This window comes from Suncus etruscus, chromosome 2 (assembly GCF_024139225.1).
Source record: "Suncus etruscus isolate mSunEtr1 chromosome 2, mSunEtr1.pri.cur, whole genome shotgun sequence".
Taxonomy (NCBI): domain Eukaryota; kingdom Metazoa; phylum Chordata; class Mammalia; order Eulipotyphla; family Soricidae; genus Suncus; species Suncus etruscus.
Window position 1 is genome coordinate 104,183,663 of NC_064849.1, and position 22,244 is coordinate 104,205,906.

The 22,244-nt window shown below is 33.3% G+C and overlaps 1 protein-coding gene across 1 annotated transcript in view; it reads right to left on the reverse strand.

The window, feature by feature from the left end:
• The window catches only part of C6 (complement C6), a 71,511-nt gene extending 51,207 nt beyond the window's left edge, over nucleotides 1–20,304 (reverse strand). Inside the window, exons 1-6 of the mRNA XM_049767678.1 lie at nucleotides 20,192–20,304; nucleotides 16,046–16,208; nucleotides 14,240–14,396; nucleotides 12,315–12,459; nucleotides 6,516–6,657; nucleotides 2,227–2,365 (exon numbers count right to left, since the gene is read on the reverse strand). Coding sequence (XP_049623635.1) covers nucleotides 2,227–2,365; nucleotides 6,516–6,657; nucleotides 12,315–12,459; nucleotides 14,240–14,396; nucleotides 16,046–16,188 — 726 coding nt within the window. The 5' untranslated portion in view covers nucleotides 16,189–16,208; nucleotides 20,192–20,304. The remainder of the gene's footprint in view (nucleotides 1–2,226; nucleotides 2,366–6,515; nucleotides 6,658–12,314; nucleotides 12,460–14,239; nucleotides 14,397–16,045; nucleotides 16,209–20,191) is intronic.
• Nucleotides 20,305–22,244: the final 1,940 nt, after the last annotated feature.

Genomic DNA, 22,244 nt, shown 5'->3' on the forward strand with positions numbered 1-22,244 from the left:
CTTTTTTTCTTTTCCTGAGATATTGTAATTTTTATGTGCCAGTCAGCCCATTATCTTATCTGTCTTAAAGAAGAAAAAATTGAAAAACTCCAGTTCTGTAAGGGAAGGGAAATAAAATGCTTGCTAATTTTTTCTATGTTTTTTATTAAATGGATAAAGCTGAAATATGCAGCTTTTAATTAAAGATATAAACAAAGTGACAAGGAAGTTAACAAACATGACCTTAGAACTGGTTATTTCTAAATATTTGTTGAAAAAATAGGGCCATGATATCTTCCTCAGAAGTTATATAGTGATCTAAAACTAAATGTAGTCTTAGTTTCAGACTAATTGAGGTAACTTAAGTTTAAAAAGTTTTATAACCACATTGAAAATGAAACAAATCTACTTTAGTCTGAATGGGGGAGTTTCAGTCCTCATATTCATATTCATATCAAAGGTGATTTCAAGTTATCTATATGATGTTTCTAAATTCATGTATTTACACTTTCAAAGATATATATTGTAGTGATTTTTATATTTTTCATAATACAGATACACTAGATGTAAGTAAATTCAAAAACAATAATTATAGTAAAATATAAAATATTTCAGATGTGGTCATCTGTGTGATTTTCACTTGCATTTTAATATTTATCCTTAACTGTAATATACATATTTTTATTTAATTATTATGTATCAAAAGATGCTCATAAAATTCTCCTAAATGTAGCCCATGGTGCTTGTAAATTGAAATAACTTACTACCATTTATGAACTTCATAGAAAACTATGTTTAAACAAAAATTTATTGAAAGTTTTCAAACTACATAGACATTGTACATGAAAAATTGGTAATAGTTTCTTGAGATTACCAGCAGACTTCATCTAGCAAATGTAACACTATATTAGAAGCAGGAGCTAAAAATTCTAACTCTATTGCATTATTGACTTTTGTTATGTGCTGAGTAATGCAGAAAGCTGTCCAACTTCACCAATTCTTAGTCTTGCATTAGTCAAATAGATATAAACATGTTTCTACTTTTTTCAACAGATTGCTATGCTAATAGTGAGAAACAATGTATACAAACATATTAAAAATCAAAGTATCATGTAATTGGGAAGTATTATACAGGCTCAAATTTGCCCCACGCTCACATGCTGACAATAACCTTGTTAAATGTTAATATTTAACTCAACTGGGTGTGCCCCCAAAACTAAAAATAAGGTTTATCTTTAAAACAGGTCTTTTGGGCCTGGAGAGATAGCACAATGGAGTTTGCCTTGCAAGCAGCCGATTTAGGACCAAAGGTGGTTGGTTTGAATCCGGTGTCCCATATGGTCCCCCGTGCCTGCCAGGAGCTATTTCTGAGCAGACAGCCAGGAGTAACTCCTGAGCACCGCCTGGTGTGGCCCAAAAACCAAAAAACCAAAACCAAAACAAAACAAAACAAAAACATGTCTTTATTTGAGGTGCCTTGAATCATAATATTATTAATGAGAGGGTTTCATGATAAGCTACAATATTTGAGCACCACACCCTCCAACAGAGTATCTGCTTCTTTCTACCACTGTCATAGTGTTCCCTCTTTTCTTTCCTTTCCCATCCTCTTCACCTTGGGCATCTTCCTTTTATAGTCTGACTCTCAGATTCTATTATGTTTAGCCACTTGTTATTCTCTAACCTGAACTCTTCGTGACATTGAATTTAGAGGCAAGTCTTCAATGACTCGACTAAGAAAATGAAAGCAAAAATAAATGGATGGAACTGCGTCAAATTCAGAAGCTTCCGCACTTAAAAAGAATGACTAGAACAAAGACATTCCACAGACTAGGAGAAAAATATTTGCCCACCACTCATCTGAGAATATGTTTCCTTTTTTTTTTTTTAAATTAAATCTTTATTTTGCTCGGGGGGCTCCCCGCAGCCCCGGCCTCCCCGACGCGCCTCCAGCCCCAGCCCCTTTTTTGGGGCGCGCCCGGCACGGCCCCGACGCCCCGGCACGGCCCCCGGCGCCGCTACCTATGGTCTATATTTCCTTTTTATTAATCACTAATCAATACAATTTTTAGGTAATGGCCTCTCACTGATGTTTAAGGAGCCATGTGGTGCCCAGGCTTAATCTAGAGTATGCCTATCATGTATCTTAAACCACGTACTATCTCTCTGCTTGATCATAATTTTCTCTCTGCAAATTTAATATGATCAACATTGGTCTTGGGGTGCTACCATGATAAAATGTCATACCTCAAAGTTGACATTTTCCAGATTGATGGGAACACGATATGGATTACTTGCTTTACTGCTTTTGACAGTTTTACATACTCCTCCAGTGAAAGAATTATCAAGGACGTCTCCTCTGGGCTCTCCTGCCAGATAATGAAATCTAGAAACAAAGCAATGTTCAAGAATTTAATAGACCAAGAACAATTTTAAAAAATTTACCCGACTAATGTAAAAATATTTCTTTCTCAGACATTTTTGACTTCTGAAAAATGATTAAGAATAATCTAGTTTTTTAAGACTAAGACTATAGTGAGGCATTCAGAAAGAAAAAGAAGCCTTAACGCAAGAATCTTTTTGTTAGTTTCTCCTTATTCCTCTCACTTGATTAAAGTCTGGACTTTCAACATGAAATAAAATTTGGATTAATAATTATTTATGACTTATGAACCATTGTAAACTTTGTAAGTAGATAATTAAATAAACTATTATACAATGAATGTCATCCTGGATTTGTTTCTTTCAGTATTACATAAAATACTTTTATAGAGTGACAATAATAGATACTATATTTTGGTATTTTGATTTTCTTGATTATTATAAAATCATGTTTAAATATATGCAACAAAGCTTACATAATATTTGCTATAAGCCAAGCACTTCTAAACAAAGTTAATGTTTGTATTGTATTTGTTTACTCTTTATAATAAGATATAGCAGAGATAGATATACTTATGTTCATTTTTAAAATGAGAACTTTGAAGAAATTGTGATACTGAGATTAATAAGGTGAAAGCAAATCAAATATTTAAAATGCTAAAATATTTGTGAAAGATGGAAAACATTTTCAAGATATCAACAGTGTTATGAATTATTTTACATGTTAAAATATATTGTATGAAAAAACTTTTTATCAAAAATGTTGAATAAAGTGGATCATCCTCTGAGAGTATAGGACTGCCCACTTTGGTAAACCTCATTCAAATTAAACATTTTTTAATCTGCCTCTTAAATTTTCAGATTGATTGTAAAATGTCTAGAATAAAGAAATATATACAGATACAATATAGATTTGTTTCTGAATCTTATTTCCAATTGTGGCCCTTCCCATCTTATTTCCTGTCTGTGTTCCCATCTCTGGACAACCGATTGGCTCTCCACTCACATGTTATGGCTCTTTCCATTTATACAATTTTCACCTGTGGTCCCTTTGGAATATCCTAAGAGCCCATAATATGGTACCCTGGCCTCCATTTGCAAAATACAGGCCAGGGTCTAGAATTGAGGGTAGAAGGCAAATTGCATAGATTTCTAATAGCTGTAGATTTTATTTGAGGGATGCTGAAAGGGTTCTGAAATTAGCCTGTGGTTTTGATTGGATTAAAAATTAAATACATTAAACCTGTTTCAATAAAATAAAATTTTATACTTTAAATGGGAAATATATATGGATATTAAATTCCTAAAGCTGATTTTTGGGGGGTCATATTCAGCAGTGCTCAAGGCTTAATACTTGCTCTGTACTCAAACATCACTCCTTTCATTACTCATGGTACCAAATGGGGTGCTGAGGGTTGAACCCTCATTGGGCACCTACAAGGGAAGCACCTCATCTTCTGTACTCTATCTCTGACCCCTTTTGTCCCCATAGTGAATTCCAGTGGTTCCTGTAAGATGCATCTTATACTCAAATAGCTGTATCCAAATTCAATTTTGTATAGGCATGCATTTGAAAGAGGAAGTATAAAGAGCTATTCTGGAAATAACTTTCTAAACTAAAGTTAACAGGACTAGGAAGATGCTTTAGATTCATTAATTTGCATATTCTGAAAAAAATAATAGGAATCAATAAGTAAAAAAAAGTTTGCTATAAACTCATAAGAAAGGACTTGCCAAAAAGGGCTCCTGGTTCTGAGGAATCAGTAAGGATAAAAGCTACTTAAAGATAATCTGCAGATAGACAATTTGGGTCGAGGATAAATTATCATTCCATGCACCAGAATTACTGAGGAACTAAGTCAAGTAGGCAGCAGTTTTTAACTGTATTTTTACCCTCCCCTCTGAAGAATTCAAATGAATTTTGAATATTCTTTTGTTTCAAATATCATAGTCTTTAATATTTCAGTTTCTAGAGTCTTTTTGAATCTGATTTGACTTTGAGTAGTGTATTTTGTCCTTTTTCAGTTGAATTAAAATTTTATAACTATATACATTGAATGCATGTGTATATAAATATATTTATACAAGTGTGTATATTTGTACCTTATCTGAGTCTGAGGGGAAAAAAAGCAGCATGGTGTCATTGACTGATTTTTACTTTAGTTTAGGGCCTGGTGACTGATGTCGATAGCACAGAGTATTGGTATATCTTATTAAATCCTTTCTCTGAAAGATGACATTTAAAAAGAGGTACTACCATAGCAGGAAGCTAGTTTTTGTGGGTAAAAATGTGTCAGGAAGAGGAACGACATTCTAAGGCCAACTGAATAGAAAAAATTCCAGTAATAGCTTTCAAAACTGTCAGTCCCTGAAGGGGCTAATAGAGGACTGGTTGTTCCCAAGCCAGCAGGTTTTGCTCATTTCTCAGAACACTTGGGACAACAGCTCTGGTTGGCCGAGGGCCACACAGACCTTCTGCCAAAGTACACATCACATGTGGTCTTCTCCATCTGTAATGTGAGAGCAAGAGGTGAGTTTGTAATGTCACCTCACATAAATGAGAACATTAGAAAATGTGATTATCAGTAGGAGTTTTGGGCTGATTTTCTTCCAAGGAAAGGAAAGAATAAAGCCATTTTTATACATTGATAAGAGAAGGTGAAGGCACTCTTCTTGAAATCAACTCTAGCTAGGAAGTCCTAGAACAGACAGACTCTCAAGTAAATTTGTAGGTGCATAAATGAGAAATTATAATCTAGAGATGTTCAGTAACTTGGTTATAGTGTGTTAATGCAGAACTAAACTAGAACTGGGCTCCTTTTCTAGACTAATGATGTTGCACTTTACTACTGTCCTTGATTTTGGTTCATTATCTTCTAGCTTTCATTGTAATTGAATGAAGCCTCAAGCAGATTTGGAGACTTATGCAAGCCTTGAAGCATTTGTAAAGATGATTTTGTAAAAATTTTATATGAAGCAATTAAAGAGCCATTAGGGAATTATTTGTTTCCTGGTCAAAACTGAAGGGACAATTCTTTACTCTGGGAACAGAAGGTTTAAAAGATTATCTTTACCAACTTTTCTTAAGTTTAAGACTATGTTCTTATAGATTTTTTGAGTTTCTTGTACATTAAAGTTTTCAGAGACAGCTGATTAGTTTAATGAATCTAAAATTCTTTTCTAAGCCTCTAGACCCCATGGCATGTAATAAGAACATTAGAATTTATGAAAAAGAATTCTTAGTATTTATGATACAAGAATATCAGTATTTCTGAGATGGGAACATTAGAATTTCTGAAATGGGAGCGTTAAGTTTATAAACACTATTCTATGATTGGGGAAATGGTTGCTTGATCTACTAAAGTTTATTTTAGGATAGTCCCATCTTTAAATGTAGATTGACTTGAATCAGCCTGGATTGATAGAAATAGCTAAATCAGCATGAATTGGTAGCACCAGGAAACAAAGTGAAGTCTGGGTTTGAGTTCTGATTCTATCATTTAGTAGATGGTAGATGTTGACACATTAGTCAGTGTTTCTTAGGTCCCACTTTTCAGTTTGTAGATTGAATGAATAGGATGCAGCAGTAGAAAGGTCTGAATTTCTGCCTTTACACTGTGCTAATTTTGCATCATCACATAGTCTAGGAGAGAGGAAGTTTATGTCATAGAATTTTTTTGCCTCTTACTCTTTGAAATATTTTACTTATTTTTAAAATGATTTTTTTACATCATACTACTTTTCTCATTTTTGCCTAACTCCTTATCTCTAGCTCTGTCTTCCATTATTTACTCTATTTTTGCCCTTTTGCATTTGAAGTTTGTTGTATTTCTCTGGTATCTTGACACTCATAGATATATTTTTCTAATGTTTTCTTTATCCATATGCCTCTAATATTTCTGAGTGGTAATCAGGCCATTAAGTCCTAGCTTCAATAATCTATCCTGGCATCTCACAGCTTGTCTGACCCTTTATCATTTTGTCTCTATCTATTCCAGAAAAGTCAGAAGACATATGACAATTAAAATAAACATGTTTGTAAAGGCCCAAAACATATCCAGGTACAAACTATATGTGGAAATGATAAATTATTTTATTCTTGAAAGTAAAGACCAAGGTCGTATACTCCCAGAACAATAAAAATTATTACATACCCAGAACCCATCAGTTGAACACTGGGAATGGGGATATATGTCCGCGAGCATACCGCTTTAGTTCTTCCACAGTTTCTTTCATCTGAATTGTCTCCACAGTCATTTTCTCCATTGCACTCTAACTTATTGGCAATGCAGCGGCCTAGTTAAGAAAAGCAAAAATTGATAACACTGAAATACCCAATAATTTAGGAAATTATATTCAGTGCTTTAAATTTCTAGGGAAAAATAAAGAAAAGTTTTTGTTATTTTTGAAAGTTTCAGGAACATCAAAATGGAATGCTAAAATAATATTTCCCCTTCTTTTTATAGGATTATACAAACTACCACAGAATTATTTATTCACCATTGGGCTGATTATATAACCAAGGGAAGTAACACTAGACTCCTTTTCTTATTATAGAAATCTCCTTGCTGCAGAGATTGTTCTGTTGAAGAAATAGCACATTCGAAATGCTGGATCTAAATAGGATATTAGTATTATGTTTTTATTTTAAATTACTATAAAACTATTTATATACTTTATATACACTTTGTTATATATTAAGTCTTTTTTTTACTTTGGTGTGAGGGGTTGAGTCCATATACCTGGACCTTTGATATATATATATATATATATATATATATATATATAATGAAATAGTTAAATCTCCACAAAATTATGTTGTGTGAAATAAATCAGACACATGAATCTTGCCATGTGATTATATGATATTGAATAGCAAGGATAGAAATTAAGTGTAAAGATAACACTTTTGTGTATATAAAATTTTTTTCTGTGTTGTTCAGAGATTGTTTATGTACATTTATGTAAACAACAAAATCTACATAAACAAATGTGTTCAAAATCAAACTGAACATTTTCTGGATGTTCTATAATAATTTTGCTATATATATTTACTACATATTAATTTACATACATAAACTACATAATTAATGTTGATAACTTTCTTACTACATATAATTTACTAGTTTTATTTTCAGAAAAGTTATACATCTGTAATTTTTTTTGTTTGTTTTTGGGTCACATCCAGCAGCACTCAGGGGTTGCTCCAAGCTCTATGCTCAGAAATCTAATGGCAGGCTTGGGAGACCATATGAGATGCCAGAATTTGAACCACCATCTTTCTGCATGTAAGGCAAATGCCCTATCTATGCGCTATCCCTCGGGTCCCATACATCTAGGTATTATTGTACTAAAAAGCAGGTTAAGTGAATGATTTCTTTTACTTTTATTTTTATTATTTTATTTAAGCACCTTGATTACAGACATTATTGTGGTATGATTTTTTAAACAACATAAACTCCATATACTAATATAATGACTTCTTTAAGACTTGCTAAATTTTATAAGGACTTTTTGAATTAATGAGTAACTACTTCTTGCATGTTCAATATGACATGGACACGTGCAATATTAGGTAACTCAACACCTGTCTTTCAGTTACTTCTCACCTAAAATAGAAAGACTGGCATTAGGGCCATTATACATTGGCTTTCACTAAAAATCATTAAAATTCTTCCTCAAGATTTTCTGATTTTCTGGAAAACTTATATGAGAGTTTAATTGCTTTTATTGAAGGCGACTGACTCTAATTTGATTCACAGAATCACATATTGTCCCCCAAGCACTGTAAAACACAATCCCTAAGAATACTGTCAGGAGTAATCTCTTAGAAAGCCCATAAAAGACTTGTTAATGATTTTAAATTGTGGTCAGCATTTTACTAGAAATCTACATACCTATTTAAAGTAATTTGAAAGCTTTGAAGAATTTCATATTATTTTGTTGAAGTAAAATCTTTTAATTAATTTCAAAAGAAAGCACTTAGTTTTGACTTTTAATAATCATTTAGAAAATCTTTCTTTTAATATTTGAAAACTTGCATTGTATTCAAAATATTATTGAGTACAGTTAAGAATATAGTTATGATCATCACAACCATACTAGACTCAAAATATAATCAGAATTGAATTTATATAAATTCCATAGTTCCAATTTTAATTTCAACAGTTCCAATTTATATACTGAACAATGCTATTTTTAAAAGAAGTAAATCTAGTAATTTTGCTAGCCTCATTTTTTTTACAGGATGGAAAAAATAGAGATTTTTTAAAACAAAGTAAATAAGTTTAATTTTATAAATTTGAACAAGTTTATATTTTATACATTTACATTTAAAAATCCAATTTTATCAGACAAAGGCAGGGTTCAATAAAGGTTCAGTTTTCCTTAGTTTAGCTTTATAAGTAGGAAAGATACCAGTTATGTTAGCATACAAAGAATTCTATCCATTTGGTATTTCTAAAATTTTGGAAAGAGAATTACTAACAAAGATAGGAATGAAAGTAAGGTAACATTTTTGTGTATATAAAAATATATATGTCTTGTGAGACAGCCCCAAGAAACTGAGGCTAGAGAAAGATCAACAGCAGGCTCCTATTTAATTTAATTCAGAAGAGTCATTTTCATTGGAGAGGTAGGGCCAGGGGAAAAATAAGTCATTTTCATCCCGGGTCAGTGAATCTGGAGAAGACTGTGGCTCCCTTTCACTCTGTGAGCATCACCACAACACATACAAACAACACAGCACTACAAAGGTCACAATGTGAAAGCAATACAGAAGCCCACCATGCTTAGTAAATAAAGATGTTAGTTCTGAAGACCCAACTAATATCGGCCACCTATTTATCTGTCTGATAAGGACTTTAAAGAAGAAATATCGAGGATGTTCAAGGTACTCAAAGAAACCATGGAACACACAGCCAATACTATTCAGAAGATAGAAGAGTAAAAATAAGAAAACTTCACTGGTGGTGGTAGAAAGATAGCACAACTGTAGGGCGTATGCCTTGCACGCTGCCAATTCACCACCAATGGTGGCTCAAATCCCAACATCCCATATGGTCCCCCATGCCTACCAGGAGCAATTTCTGAGCTCAGAGTCAGGAGTAGCCCTTAAGCACCGCCAGGTGTGACGCCCACCCCCCCCCAAAAAAAAAGAAAGGAAAAAAGAAAAGGAAAGAATAAAAACCTTAGAACTTAGAACTTAATAGGTGAAATGAAAAACTCACTGGAAGACCACACAAGCAGAGTAATAGCTACTGAGGACAGTATCAGTCAGTTGGAAGGTGAATAGTATAACACCTCTATACAACAGAGGAAGTTGGAAAAGAGTCTTAAACAAACAAATGATGGCAAAAAAAATCCTCAAAATAAGAGAATGACTTGTGTTGTTGAGGAATGGGTGGCAGGAGTGAAGTAGGTCTAATGGGACACACTGAGATTGCTTCCATATCATGAAATATAAAGCATATGGAGAAAGATATTTTGAAGTTTAAATGTGCCTTCAAAGAAGGAATGGGAAAGATGAAGGGAAATTTAGACTATGAAAAAATTGCAGAAGTCAATATGCTTTGCCAGAACATTAATATATACACTTTTACCTAGTGCTTTGAAGTCACTTAGAAATTGCATATTTTTCCATCCCTTTTTTAAAAATATTATCATTGCTTTACAAGTAATTTGGCAGCATTTATTTATTTATTTTGTTGTTTTAGGTCACACCTGATAATTCTTGTGAGTTACTCCTGGGTTGGTACTTAAGAATTACTCCTAGCAGTGTTTGGAAGATTATATGGAACATAGTGTTTCAAACTAGGGTCGATGTGCAAGGTAAATGCTCTACCTGTTGTACTCTTATTCTAGTTCGTTTTTTTTTCTGATTTGTAAAGCTAAAATGGTATGTTATTTTTGTAACCAATTTTATATGATAACCAATTTATGTTATTTTTGTGACAAATTATTTAGTCCTTAAGACTTTGAGAGAAGAGTTGGCATAGCCTATGAGCACTAGCTTATTAGTAAATTTCAAGAATCTACATATACTTTTCCAGAGGTCGGAAAAGTACAAGGTTTAAGTTGCTTACTTTGCATGTGGCAAACCCTAGTTTAATTCTCAGCTTTGTATGCTCCTCTGAGAATCACTAGGTACAACTCTGGAGATCCCTAAGAATCACAAAAGTAGGACAGGTAATCAGCACAGCAGGACACCTGAGAAGACTGCATCCTCAGTCCTTCACTTTGAATTATTGGCCAACTCAGGTGTGTTACCACTCATCAATGGTTTGGGATATACTATTGATAATCTAGAGATAAACTGTACTTATACCACTAACTACCTTGAAATCTCATTATCATATCTAATTTGTAATATCAAATTTGTGGTCATGTTTATGCCTAATAAAATTTTTATGAAATAAATTTCATAATTTTTTCAACTATTAAATAAAGGAATCTTCTTAGAAGTTTGCACTAAAATTTATTCAAGATATCTTCATATTTTCTTTTGAAAATCTATGACATGATCTTATTTGTATAGACATGATGTATAATGTCCAACTCTTTTTTGTTATATCCTAGATTTATGTGTGTGTGTGTAAATGAAATTCTACAGGGTAATATCTGTTAGTAGTCTACCTATCTAACATTAAAAGAGGATTGGAAAGGCTGATGGCAGAAAACAGGCTAAGAGTAGAAGATTAGATCTACTTCTGGGGTCAATTTTCTATAGGGTTAAAGTTTGATGAATGGTTAATTACAAACAGTTCATTGTTATTATCAAGAAATTATATAGATTTTTCATTTAAACTCTAATTTTTAATTTAGATTGAATGCTTTGCTAAGAGTTTAGAGAACTAGGATCCAAGGGCTAAAGTTAACCTGCTACCTGTTTTTGTAAATGAACTCTTATTGAGACTCAGCCATACTAATTTGTTTGTTTTCTCTGTGGCAGCTTTGATGCTACAACATGAGTTGAGTAGTTGCAACATAGACCTTATGGCCTGTAAAACCTAAAATATTTTCCATCTGGAGTTTATTGAGAAAAAAGTTCGCAGAAATATAATCTAGACTGTTCAAATTGTGAGTGTTGAAGAGCTACTATCAAGATATTATATCAAGATAGTATCAACTATAGATATATATATAGAGAGAGATATAGCAACTATATATAATTAACTTTATAGGAGAGATTTTAAGACAATTTAATAAAACTGAAATATAAGAATTTTTATGTATGTAGTAAACTTGTTCAAGTATTAAACATCACTTAACTTACAGAGAATGCTTCCATCTTTTAAATTTTTTCAGCCTCCTTGTTAAGAATTACATCCAGAGTCATCTCAAAGACCTATCAAGAAAGTTTGTCACTGTACTGAAGATGTGGTTCAGTGGCAGAGTGCCTGCCTCAATGCATGAGACTGTGGAAGCCTAGGTTCTATTACAATTACACACACACACACACACACACACACACACACACACACACGCACAAAGTCACACACACAAAGTCACATCATCTCTGGTCGTCCTTGTGACCTAAGAGTGTAGTATTTTTACCTTAGTGAACTACATTAAAAGCTACGTAACTGCCATTTCTTTTCAATTGCTTGTTCTTATTATAGATTTGTGCTTATTAAAGTCAAAATTTAAAGATAACTGACTTTGTTCATTGCCTCCTCCTCCTCCCTGCTTGTTACTTTATAGCTTTGTAGGGGCCTAAGCACTAGGATCTGATGAGCTAATAAGCCAGGTAAGTGGTCAAGATGATTAGAGAGTGAAAAGTGTAATTTCACACATGAACAGCTTAGTAATTGGTAGCATAACATCCCTGTTTCCCAAGGCCTTAAATATCATGTTTCTCTTCTAGTATGGCTTTTATTGGTAGTCAACTGGAATAGCTTTATTTAGTCAAGTCATTTTTAGTAGAAATGAAATATTTTCCAAGAGTATATTACCACTGTCACAGCGGAATTTATTTTTGCAGTCGACCTCTTCAATTTTGCAGAGTTTAGAAGGAATACATGGTTGGAAGGTCATCAGGGGCTCAGTGCAGGGTTGTCCTCCAAACTGACTAGGCCGCAAAATGGATCTGACTTTAAACTGAAAGGATAAGAAAGTTAAATAACTTTGAAACAAGGTCAAAGTTCAGAGGCATTTGATAAAATGGCTTCTCAATCACTGGTGATTTTTTTTTTATGACTGTGTTCCTACACTTACTAATAAGTGTTTTGTTCCATTATTGTGTATCCTTAGCAAGGTCATTCCATCTTAGGGTCTCTTTTTCCCAAGCTTAAAAATTAATGTGTCCAGCTCACTACATGAAGCTCACCACAAAGAGTGATGAGTGCAGTTAGAGAAATAACTACATTGAGAACTATCATAACAATAAATATATATAATAAATATCATAACAATAAATGAATAAATGAGGGAAGTAGAAAGCTTGTCTGGAGTACAGGCAGGGGTAGGGTCGGGAAAAGGAAGATTTGGGATATTGGTAATGGGAATGTCGCACTAGTGAAGGATGGTTTTCTTTACATGACTGAAGGCCAACTACAATCATGTTTGTAATCTAGGTGATTAAATAAAGATAGTAATAAACAATCCCATTGAAATTAGTGTAAACAAATCTTGACTCTGGCATTTACTGAGTAATCACATAAATATCTTTATGAGAGTTATACCCCCTAAAAAGAGAGAGATTCTAGTAGAATTATATTATACACTGGTATAAAAAAGCTAAAGAAAAATATTAATAAGTGGTCCAAAACTTTCTAAAGGAGCCAGAGAGATAGCATGAAGGTAAGGTGTTTGCCTTGCATGCAGAAGGTCGGTGGTTCAAATCCCAGCATCCCATATGGTACCCTGAGCCTGCCAGGAGTGATTTCTGAGCCAGGAGTAACCTCTGAGCGCTGCCAGGTGTGACCAAAAAAACCAAAAAAAAAAATTTCTAAAGCTTCTAACTTTAACATAAATTGTTCCTAAATTAAGTAAAAATTGAACGTACTTATTGAGAGTCTCCTGAGTGCAGTAAAATCTTCTAGAAAACAGCAATAACTCTTCTATATATCAAAAATAATATGATAAATGTAATAGAACTCAATTTTTTATTTTCATAGGCAAATCACTATAAAACTATAATAGCGGTAAAAGAGAGGGTCATGGAAAATAGAAATATTATAGGACTTAAAAGCATTAACTTTAAAAATTAAAAATTCTAAGTACAAATATAGCTTCTTTACTCCTGTTGTGCTCTTAGGTAAATCTCTAACCACTCAAGAATCATGTAAAATGGGTCAAATGATACAAGATAATGTAAACTTTGAACAAGATAGCATGTAAAGAGTCTAAAACAGTTTCCCACAGATATTGTTTTCCAGGAACCTGTTTCTTTTCTTCCCTCATGTGTGAAAGCTCAGCAGTTTCCCTGACTATGTTGACACAGACCAATGTCCTTACAGGAATTCAACAGAAGTGAGTAAATACTGCAGTTGGAGGCAATAAACAGATGAAGGGACTTTCCAACATGGGACAGGAAATTAGAGGAATAACAAGGACTCAGACTTTTGATTAATGTCCCTCATTACTGACTGATTTTATATCTGAATTAAGAACTCCATTTTCTAGTTGAAGCTTTTGCTTTCTGGGCTCTCAAACTTAGGCAAATGCAAACCCCATGCAGGGGGCCAGAATTTTCTTACAATGACAGTAAAAACAGAAATGAATCCTTCTTTCCCCCTGCTCAGCCCCAGCATATTGAAATTGAAACTTCCTTACAATAGAATCTGGGAGATCATATTTTCAAATTGAAAAAAAAATTAGACATTTCTAAAATTTGTGGGCCTTTCAGAAAATTGTATGAATATTCTGTGTCACTTACCTGTTTTTCAACACAGGGATCACAGTCTGACCAAGGTCCATAATCTCCCAGGAGGCAATTGATTGGACAAGCTTGCCAGTTACATTGTCTGGTCTCCTGCTTGGTGCAAAGCTGGTCACAAAAGTTATCCAGATAGTACTGATTAATTACTATTTGTCTGTAATAGTGAAGGTAAAGTTGTTTAGAATGAGTTTACTCACTATGGTTGGAGACCACATGAAAAAATATCATGGACCATTATCTATCTGTAGTTCTTTCCACTTAATAAAATCCAGGATATGTTTTGTAAAAATCAGTGCTAAATAAAAAAAAGGTAGAATCTCTTATAAAAATGAAAACTTTTCATCAATTTTAAGAAAGCATTAAACCAATCGCAGAACACTAGTAGGTGTGGAGTCCTGTGTGACTGCACAGTTCACAAATACATGGAGTCAAATTTTAGGATTTATTTAAATTCTTGCAAATTGCTGGAAAGAGGACCACACAATGTAAAAGAGATAAATAGCATGATGAAATAGATTGAGAGTCTTAAAGGACCAATAATTCAAAAAGAAGGTGATATGAGAGAAACATCTTGAAAAATTCACATAACTGCTCCAGCATAATTTTGAGGGAATGATGTACATGTGCAAATATTAGAGAGTAATGTGGCATAGCAATGGAATATTTGTGAGATGATTTTTGAGAAATACTTCTCAATGATAAAGTATTACTTATTTTATAGCAGCAGAGAGCTACTGAGGTACTCTTGATTTAAAGAGAATTGTAAATAATCTGTTTTACCACATTTGGGTATTTTACTGGGGAAAGTAATCCATAATTTTACTATGGCCTTATTTATTTATGGACCTCCCAAGAAGTGCTTGGGAGTCCTGAGTTACATTAGGTAACACATAGCCAGTAGAGCAGAAAGGCCCACCAGGTGATAGAACTCAGATCCTTGCACATGCAAGGAATATGCCTATGAATCTTGCTAGTCCATCAACTGATGGTTTTCAAAAGACTCATTATATAAATATAAATAGTTCTCAGAATATATCTCGAAATAGTACAATATGGAACCGGAGCGATAGCACAGCAAGAAGGCATTTGCCTTGCACGCTGCCAATACAGGACAGAATCCTGACATCTCATATGGTCCCTCGAGCCTGCCAGGAGCGATTTCTGAGCACAAGTTCAGGAGTAACCCCTGAACGTTGCCAGGTGTGACCCAAAAACAAACAAAACAAAAAAATAGTACAATAATAGTTAAAACACCTTAAATATATGCCTTGGTCTCTTCCATAATGTGGTGCTTCAGAAAAAGTTAACAGATATAAAGAAACTGTGGGGGTGATTAATTGACATTGAAAAAATGAAAATATTAAATGTTATCATGTAAGCATTTTTCTTTTACCTTCTTATGCAGACCAACAATGAAATTAATGGCTAGCAGTAGGTCTCAACTGAGATCCTGTTAGACTTAATTTATTGAGTAGAAAATTCTCTATAATTAACTTAGTAACCGTGGGCAAGCAATTATATGCTGATTGCAAAAAGACTTGAGCAGAGATTCTCAATAAGTTAAATAGTCAACTAAAAACATTGCACTTAAGATTCTTAAATTTCTGTGGCACTTTTTGACTTTTCAGAGAAAATAAAGTTAGCTTTTCATGTTGTAAAACCTCAAATGTTATTTCACCCAAATGAAATTATTACATTAAAAAAATATTTCCCCTTTCTCCCCCCAGTAGCTTAGTGCGGTTGGTACTTCTGTTGTTGCTAATTCTATCCTCCAATCTAAGGGCATGAAGGAAACACACCCACCTTTGTCTGCTCTGGGTTCCAGAATCGCAGGTTTTTGAGCAACTGGACCACTGAGTCCATGGGTAATTATCACATAAACAGGCTTTGCTATCATGGATTAGAAAAGTCAACAGGATGAAATACAGGATGTAGCCTCTGGCCATGTCAAGAGAACCTCCAGGAACTGAAGAGAAATGATATAATGAGTACTACATACTTGTTGGGGATAAAGTTGTGGGGGGGTTGTTTGTTTGCTTTTGGTGCCACGAAGTAAACGCAGGAGTTGAACATACAAGGCTTGGGGTGTAGAACTTTAAGGGGTAATTCATTCACACTTACAAAGATGGTCACACTTACAATGATGATCATATGGGCCCAAAGTGATAGCACAGTGGGTAGGGTTATGTCTTGCATGTGGTTGACCCAGGACTTCCTGGGTTCAATCCCAGGCATCCCATGTGGTCCCCTCAGCCTGCCAAAAGTGATTGGTGAATGTAGAACCAGAACTAAGCCCTGAAAGCCTTTGAGTGTGGCCCAATCAAAGAAAAACTAAAACAAAACCAAAAACACATAAAGCCAAAATCAAAATAAAACAAAAAGCCAAAGATGATTATAGAAGCCACTTTCTTTTTGTCTTTCTTTGAGCAATACTTCCTTAAAGACTTAGAAAATTCATATGTTCTTCCTGGGAGATGCTATTAAAATATTTTCAAGGGTGAATACTCTCAGTTACTTCCCTCAGTACTACTTTATTTTTCTGAACACTGATAGGCTTCAAGATAACATGTGCAATATGAACCAACTATATTTTAAATGAAAATTAACATGTACTTATGCTTTCTCTGTGTGTGACATAGCCTTCAAGTAAATTTCAGAATTTCTTCCTTTTCAGAAACTAGTGAGAGAGTTTGGGCCACACTTCAGAAAGTCTTACTTCCTTTTCAGAAACTAGTGACAGAGTTTGGGCCACACCTCAGAAAGCCTTACTTAGATTCTTGGCATCTGGTAATCTGCCAAAGTTTGAATTCACAGAGCAACTACTTCTGCCCATAAAGCCGTAGATGTTAGAATCTGGAATGAGTTAGAAGCTGGAATTGATTTTTGAAATCTCTAGTCAAAACACCTCATTTTATGATGATGAACCTGATGCTGATGGAAGTACAATAATGTTGAAAATACATAAAAGTCCAAGACTCTTATTCTTGAAGGAGTGATGTCCCTTTGATGAATTTCTATTAGCACTATTGAATCTATTGCAGGAGCAGGAGCATCTAAATTCCTGAAGATTCAGTACATAGATCATATAACAATTATCTAAATGTGACTGATTGCAGAGAAAACTCAGAACAAAGGTTTCTATCTGTATACTAAAGACTTATTAAGAATATGCAAAATTATTTCTGTTTCTCCATACTTTTTTGGCATTTTGTTTTGTTTTGTTTTTTTGGGCCACACCCAGTGACACTCGAGGGTTACTCCTGGCTATGCAATCAGAAATCGCTCCTGACTTGGGGGACCACATGGGATACCAGGGGATTGAACCAAGGTTAGCACTTGCAAGGCAGACGCCCTACTACTTGCACCACTGCTTAGGTCCCCTTATTTGGCATTTTGATCTTAACGTCTCCAACTAAAAATGCAACACAATATAAAAATCCTGCTGTAATTAATATGGAAACTAATTTAAATAAGTACAAGGTCATCTTTCTAATTTCTATCTCAGTTACCTTATCTACAAAGTAGCACTACTTGTCATATTTTATAATCCTTTTCTTGTCTTTCCAATAAAAATTTTCATGCAGGGATCGGAGAGATAGCATGGAGGTAAGGTGTTTCCCTTGCATGCAGAAGGTCAGCATCCCATGTGGTCCCCTGAGCCTGCCAGGAGCGATCTGAGCATAGAGCCAGGAGTAGCCCCTTAGCACTGCCAGGAGTGACCCCCCCCAAATTTTTTTTCACGCGATATAGTTAGAACAAGATTTGTCATAAAATCTTTGTCATCTTTGCCATAAATAAATTCTAGCTTTTCAAATTAATATGAAAGCTTAAGAGTCTTGTAAATTTAATTTTAGCCTTTGATCATACATTTTATCAAAATTAGGGCTCCTCTTTCACAGTAAGGATCATGTGAAAATAAAAATCAGCTTTGATATAAAATAGAATATTCATATTTAAATGAGTCTGAAATACTGCTTTTAGTTACTTTTTATCTTACAAATAAAATTAGATCTCTGACCATCTTATTTAAAATTGCAGTTTCCCATCAATTTTCATCCTCCTTATTTCCTCCTAATAAATATTGTCTAGATTTAAATAAATATTCCTTCTATTGTTACTAATCATTAAAAAGCAAAGAAGATAGTTGAATTTCTGGGTCTATTTTGTTCATTTTGGTATTAAAAAAAATGAAAGCTAGCAACTAAAATAAATAAATTATTGAACTGAGTCTAGAAAACAACTCAGAAAGGGGTTGTAGGAAAATTTGAGTAGTGCAATTTGAGTGATAATTGCAAACACTTATGTAATACTATTAAAAATTTCTTCCAGGTTAAGGATATTTTGTTTACTTTAGAAGTGAACTTGTTTGTTTGTAATTGCTTTAACAAGATTGATAGTTTAGATAATAATTTATTTTTGGTTTGTTGTAATAACTAATTAAAATACAAATCTAAATACTAAGATTTCAGAGTTTCAGATTTATCCATAAAACACTGTAAGTTATTTAGATCATTTGTTTTCTAGTTTATTGTGTTCTAAATATATTGAAATGAAGAAAAATATTATTTCAAATATAACCAACCAAGAAAAGTTGAATTTTAAATAATACATGCTATTATTTTTAAATTTAAAGTGAATATAAAGAAGAGCATGCAGGTTAAATTGTCTTGTACTTGTTTCTAGAAATTTTCCTCACATAATTTTTAAAAATAGGTATCCTGTAAAAGAAAATTTTTTTACTTACATATATATTTATAATGTATGCATGATATTTAAATAAACACACACAAAAGAGAACATATGCATATTATATTTTGCATAGATCTATATTTACTTCAAGTATATTTTATATATATTTATATTTTAACAGATGCATATACATTTGATTCCTTTCCTTCCTTACTTCTTTCTTCTTTTTCTTTCTTTGTTTTTGTTTTTCTTTCTTTGCCTCTCTCTTGTTCTCTCTCTCTTTCTTTTTTTCTTTTTTGGGTAATACCTGGCATTGCTCAGACAATATTACTAGCTCTGCATTATAAATGACTCCTGGCATTTCATGGAAGACCATTATGGGATGCTGAAGATTGAAGCCTGATAGGCTATACAAAGCAAATGTTTTAAGCTGTATGATCACTCTGGACCACACTTGATTTTTTTTTAATATCTGCATTGTTTTATACCATATGGGTGTAGTATATAGAATCAACCATTATCTTTATTGTGGAAATTTAGTAGATTTAAATATTCAATAAACAATTTTATAATATATTTTAGCACATCTTTGTTGTTTTCAATGGACATGAGATGTACTCTAGTAGTAAAAACTGCTTTAAACTATATAAATTTAAATTTTTATAAATATTGTCAAACTTTCCATTGAAATATGGCTCCCCAATGAGTTTCTTTGCTTCTTCTAATGTTAAGCTTATAAATATATTTTAATGTGGTTAATTTCCATTTCTTATTTTTCTAAAAGAATACTCCTTCCTAAGAAACCTGAGTTAATCATTCTATAATAATCAAAGCCAAAATCTTGAAATAAAATAAAATCATTAGAGATTTTCTTCTTAATAAATCAATAAATTTTTAACTGTCTTAACAAGTTTAGAGAATAAATGTCAAATAACCTAATCACATTAATTGATATATAGTTGAATATGTCCTTGTAGATAAAATGGAATCAAAACACATTTGAATTTGTTTTGTGTCTTGCTAGGTAGGCATTGAGTGTGATACAAAGAATAGAATCTGTTTGGGCTCGGTGAGACAAAAACCAAAGATGCCCACACAGCTTTCAGTCAATGTTCTTTTTTTCCCAAATTCAATTTGTGGAAGAGCTGATAAGACCCTAATAGTTTAGATAATAATTTATTTTGGTTTGTTTTTAATAATAAAAATAAGAAACTCATTTAAAAATACCTGCTGGTTTTATTTCCCTGATAATTAACTCACCTTTCCTGGTTTTTCTCAGCAGTCCCAAACCATGGCACTCTGGGAGTCAAGTATCCCAACAGCACTTCAGCTGGGATCAGAAGAATGACTGTTTTTGAACAAATAGTGCAAAGCTTCAAACCTGAGCTCTTTAGAGTTTTTTTTATTGACTGTAATAACCTTTGGCTGCTGGGATTTCTAAACAATGTTAGCTCATGTTAGCAATGTAGACTCACACTCCCTGTTAACACTAAACAGACTTTCACCCATTCCCACCCCATCTCCAAACTGGGATCTTAATATTTACACAGGAAACTTTTCAGCAAGAAAACCTAAGCAAAGAATTCTATTACTAGCTATTTTTAATCTTGAAGATTTTTTTAATTTTTACATTTGGAAAAAATGTTTATGGCCTAAAATAATTCTCTAAATAGCAGAGAAAGCTAAATCTTAAAAGCAACTTATGAACCAGAATACACATAATAGAAGGACTTGAAAGTTACAAGTGATTAGTTTTTAGTTCTCAACAAGACACTGTTTTATAACTTTCCAAACATTAAAAACTGTAGGCTAGTTTTATTCCATTTATCATCAAAATTCCAAGAGATCCCTTTGGCTATAAAAGATCTCTTTGGCTATAACTGTTCTTAAGCAATTTAAAAGATGGCAATATATTAAGAAAGGACCCATACTTCTTATTTGAGAAGATAGAAATATAAAATCTAAGAAGTAGATTCTCCTTTTCTAACATTTAATTATTGTGAGAAAAAAGATTTAATATTAAAATTGTAATGTGTATTCAATTGAGATAATTATTTAACTTTCAAGTGTTAGGCCAAACAGGTAATATTAGTTTATTACTTTTAAGCCTCTGTAGGCTTGTTAAAGATGTCAAAAATTATGTATGAACATTTTACCATTATCACACAATTTTCATGCAACAATGGAAAGAAATGGTCAAGAATTAGAAGGAATAAGTTAAGAAATATCTTTCCTTGTAGTGCCATGATAGAAGAAAACTTTTATGCAATTTCTTATATTTTTCATATCTTCTTGAATTCTAAATATTAGTGTCTCACTGAAACTTTTTAAAATTTTTAAAACCTTTGGGGGCCGGAGCAAGAGACCAGCAGTAAGGTGCTTGCTTTGCACACAAACTATCCTGGATGTACCTGGGTTCAATCCCCGACATCCCATATGATTTCCCGAGCCTACAAAGGGCTATTTTTGAGCACAGAGCCATGAGTAACCTCTGAGTACTACCAGGTGTTACCCAAAAACCAAACAAACCAAACCAAAACAAAACTTTGTAGAAATTTGAAAAATTTGAATACAAAGTTAAATTCTGTTATTCCTATTTTTCTTCCAATATGTTGCCTTACATGAACTATTTAATTTTTACCCTTTTTTTTAAAAAAAAAACTTTATTTAGGCACCACAGTTACAACATGTTCATAGTTGGGTTTCAATCATAAAAAATATACTCCTTCACCAGTGCAACCTTCCCACCACCAAAGCCCCCCATTTCCCTCATCAATGCCACCCATTTCCCTCACCAATGCCCCCCATTTCCATCTTCCCATACACACCCCCTGCCTGTCTTTGAGACAGGTATTCTATTTTTCTCACTTACTTGCCATAATAGTTGTCATTATTTCTCTACCTGCTCTCACCAATCATTTTGGTAAGCTTTGTATCATGGGCTGGTCCTCCCAGCTTTCATTTCTATCATCTCTGGGTATTGTTATCATACTGTATTTTATTTTTCTTAAATCCCACAGATGAGTGAGACTAGTCTGTGTCGATCTATCACCTGACTCATTTCAATCAGCATAAAAGTTTCCATGTTAATTCATGTATAGGAAAATATCATGACTTTTTTTTTTTTTTGTGATGTGTGCCAGTCTCTGTGGCGTAGATGGTACCTCATTGTTGATTTGCATCTACCTGATGATTGGTGATGCGGAGCATTTTTCATGTGCCTTTGGTTGTTTGTATTTCCTCTTTGACAAGTGTCCGTTCATTTCCCCCCCACCCCCATTTTTGATGGGGTTAGATTTTTTTTTTTTGTTAA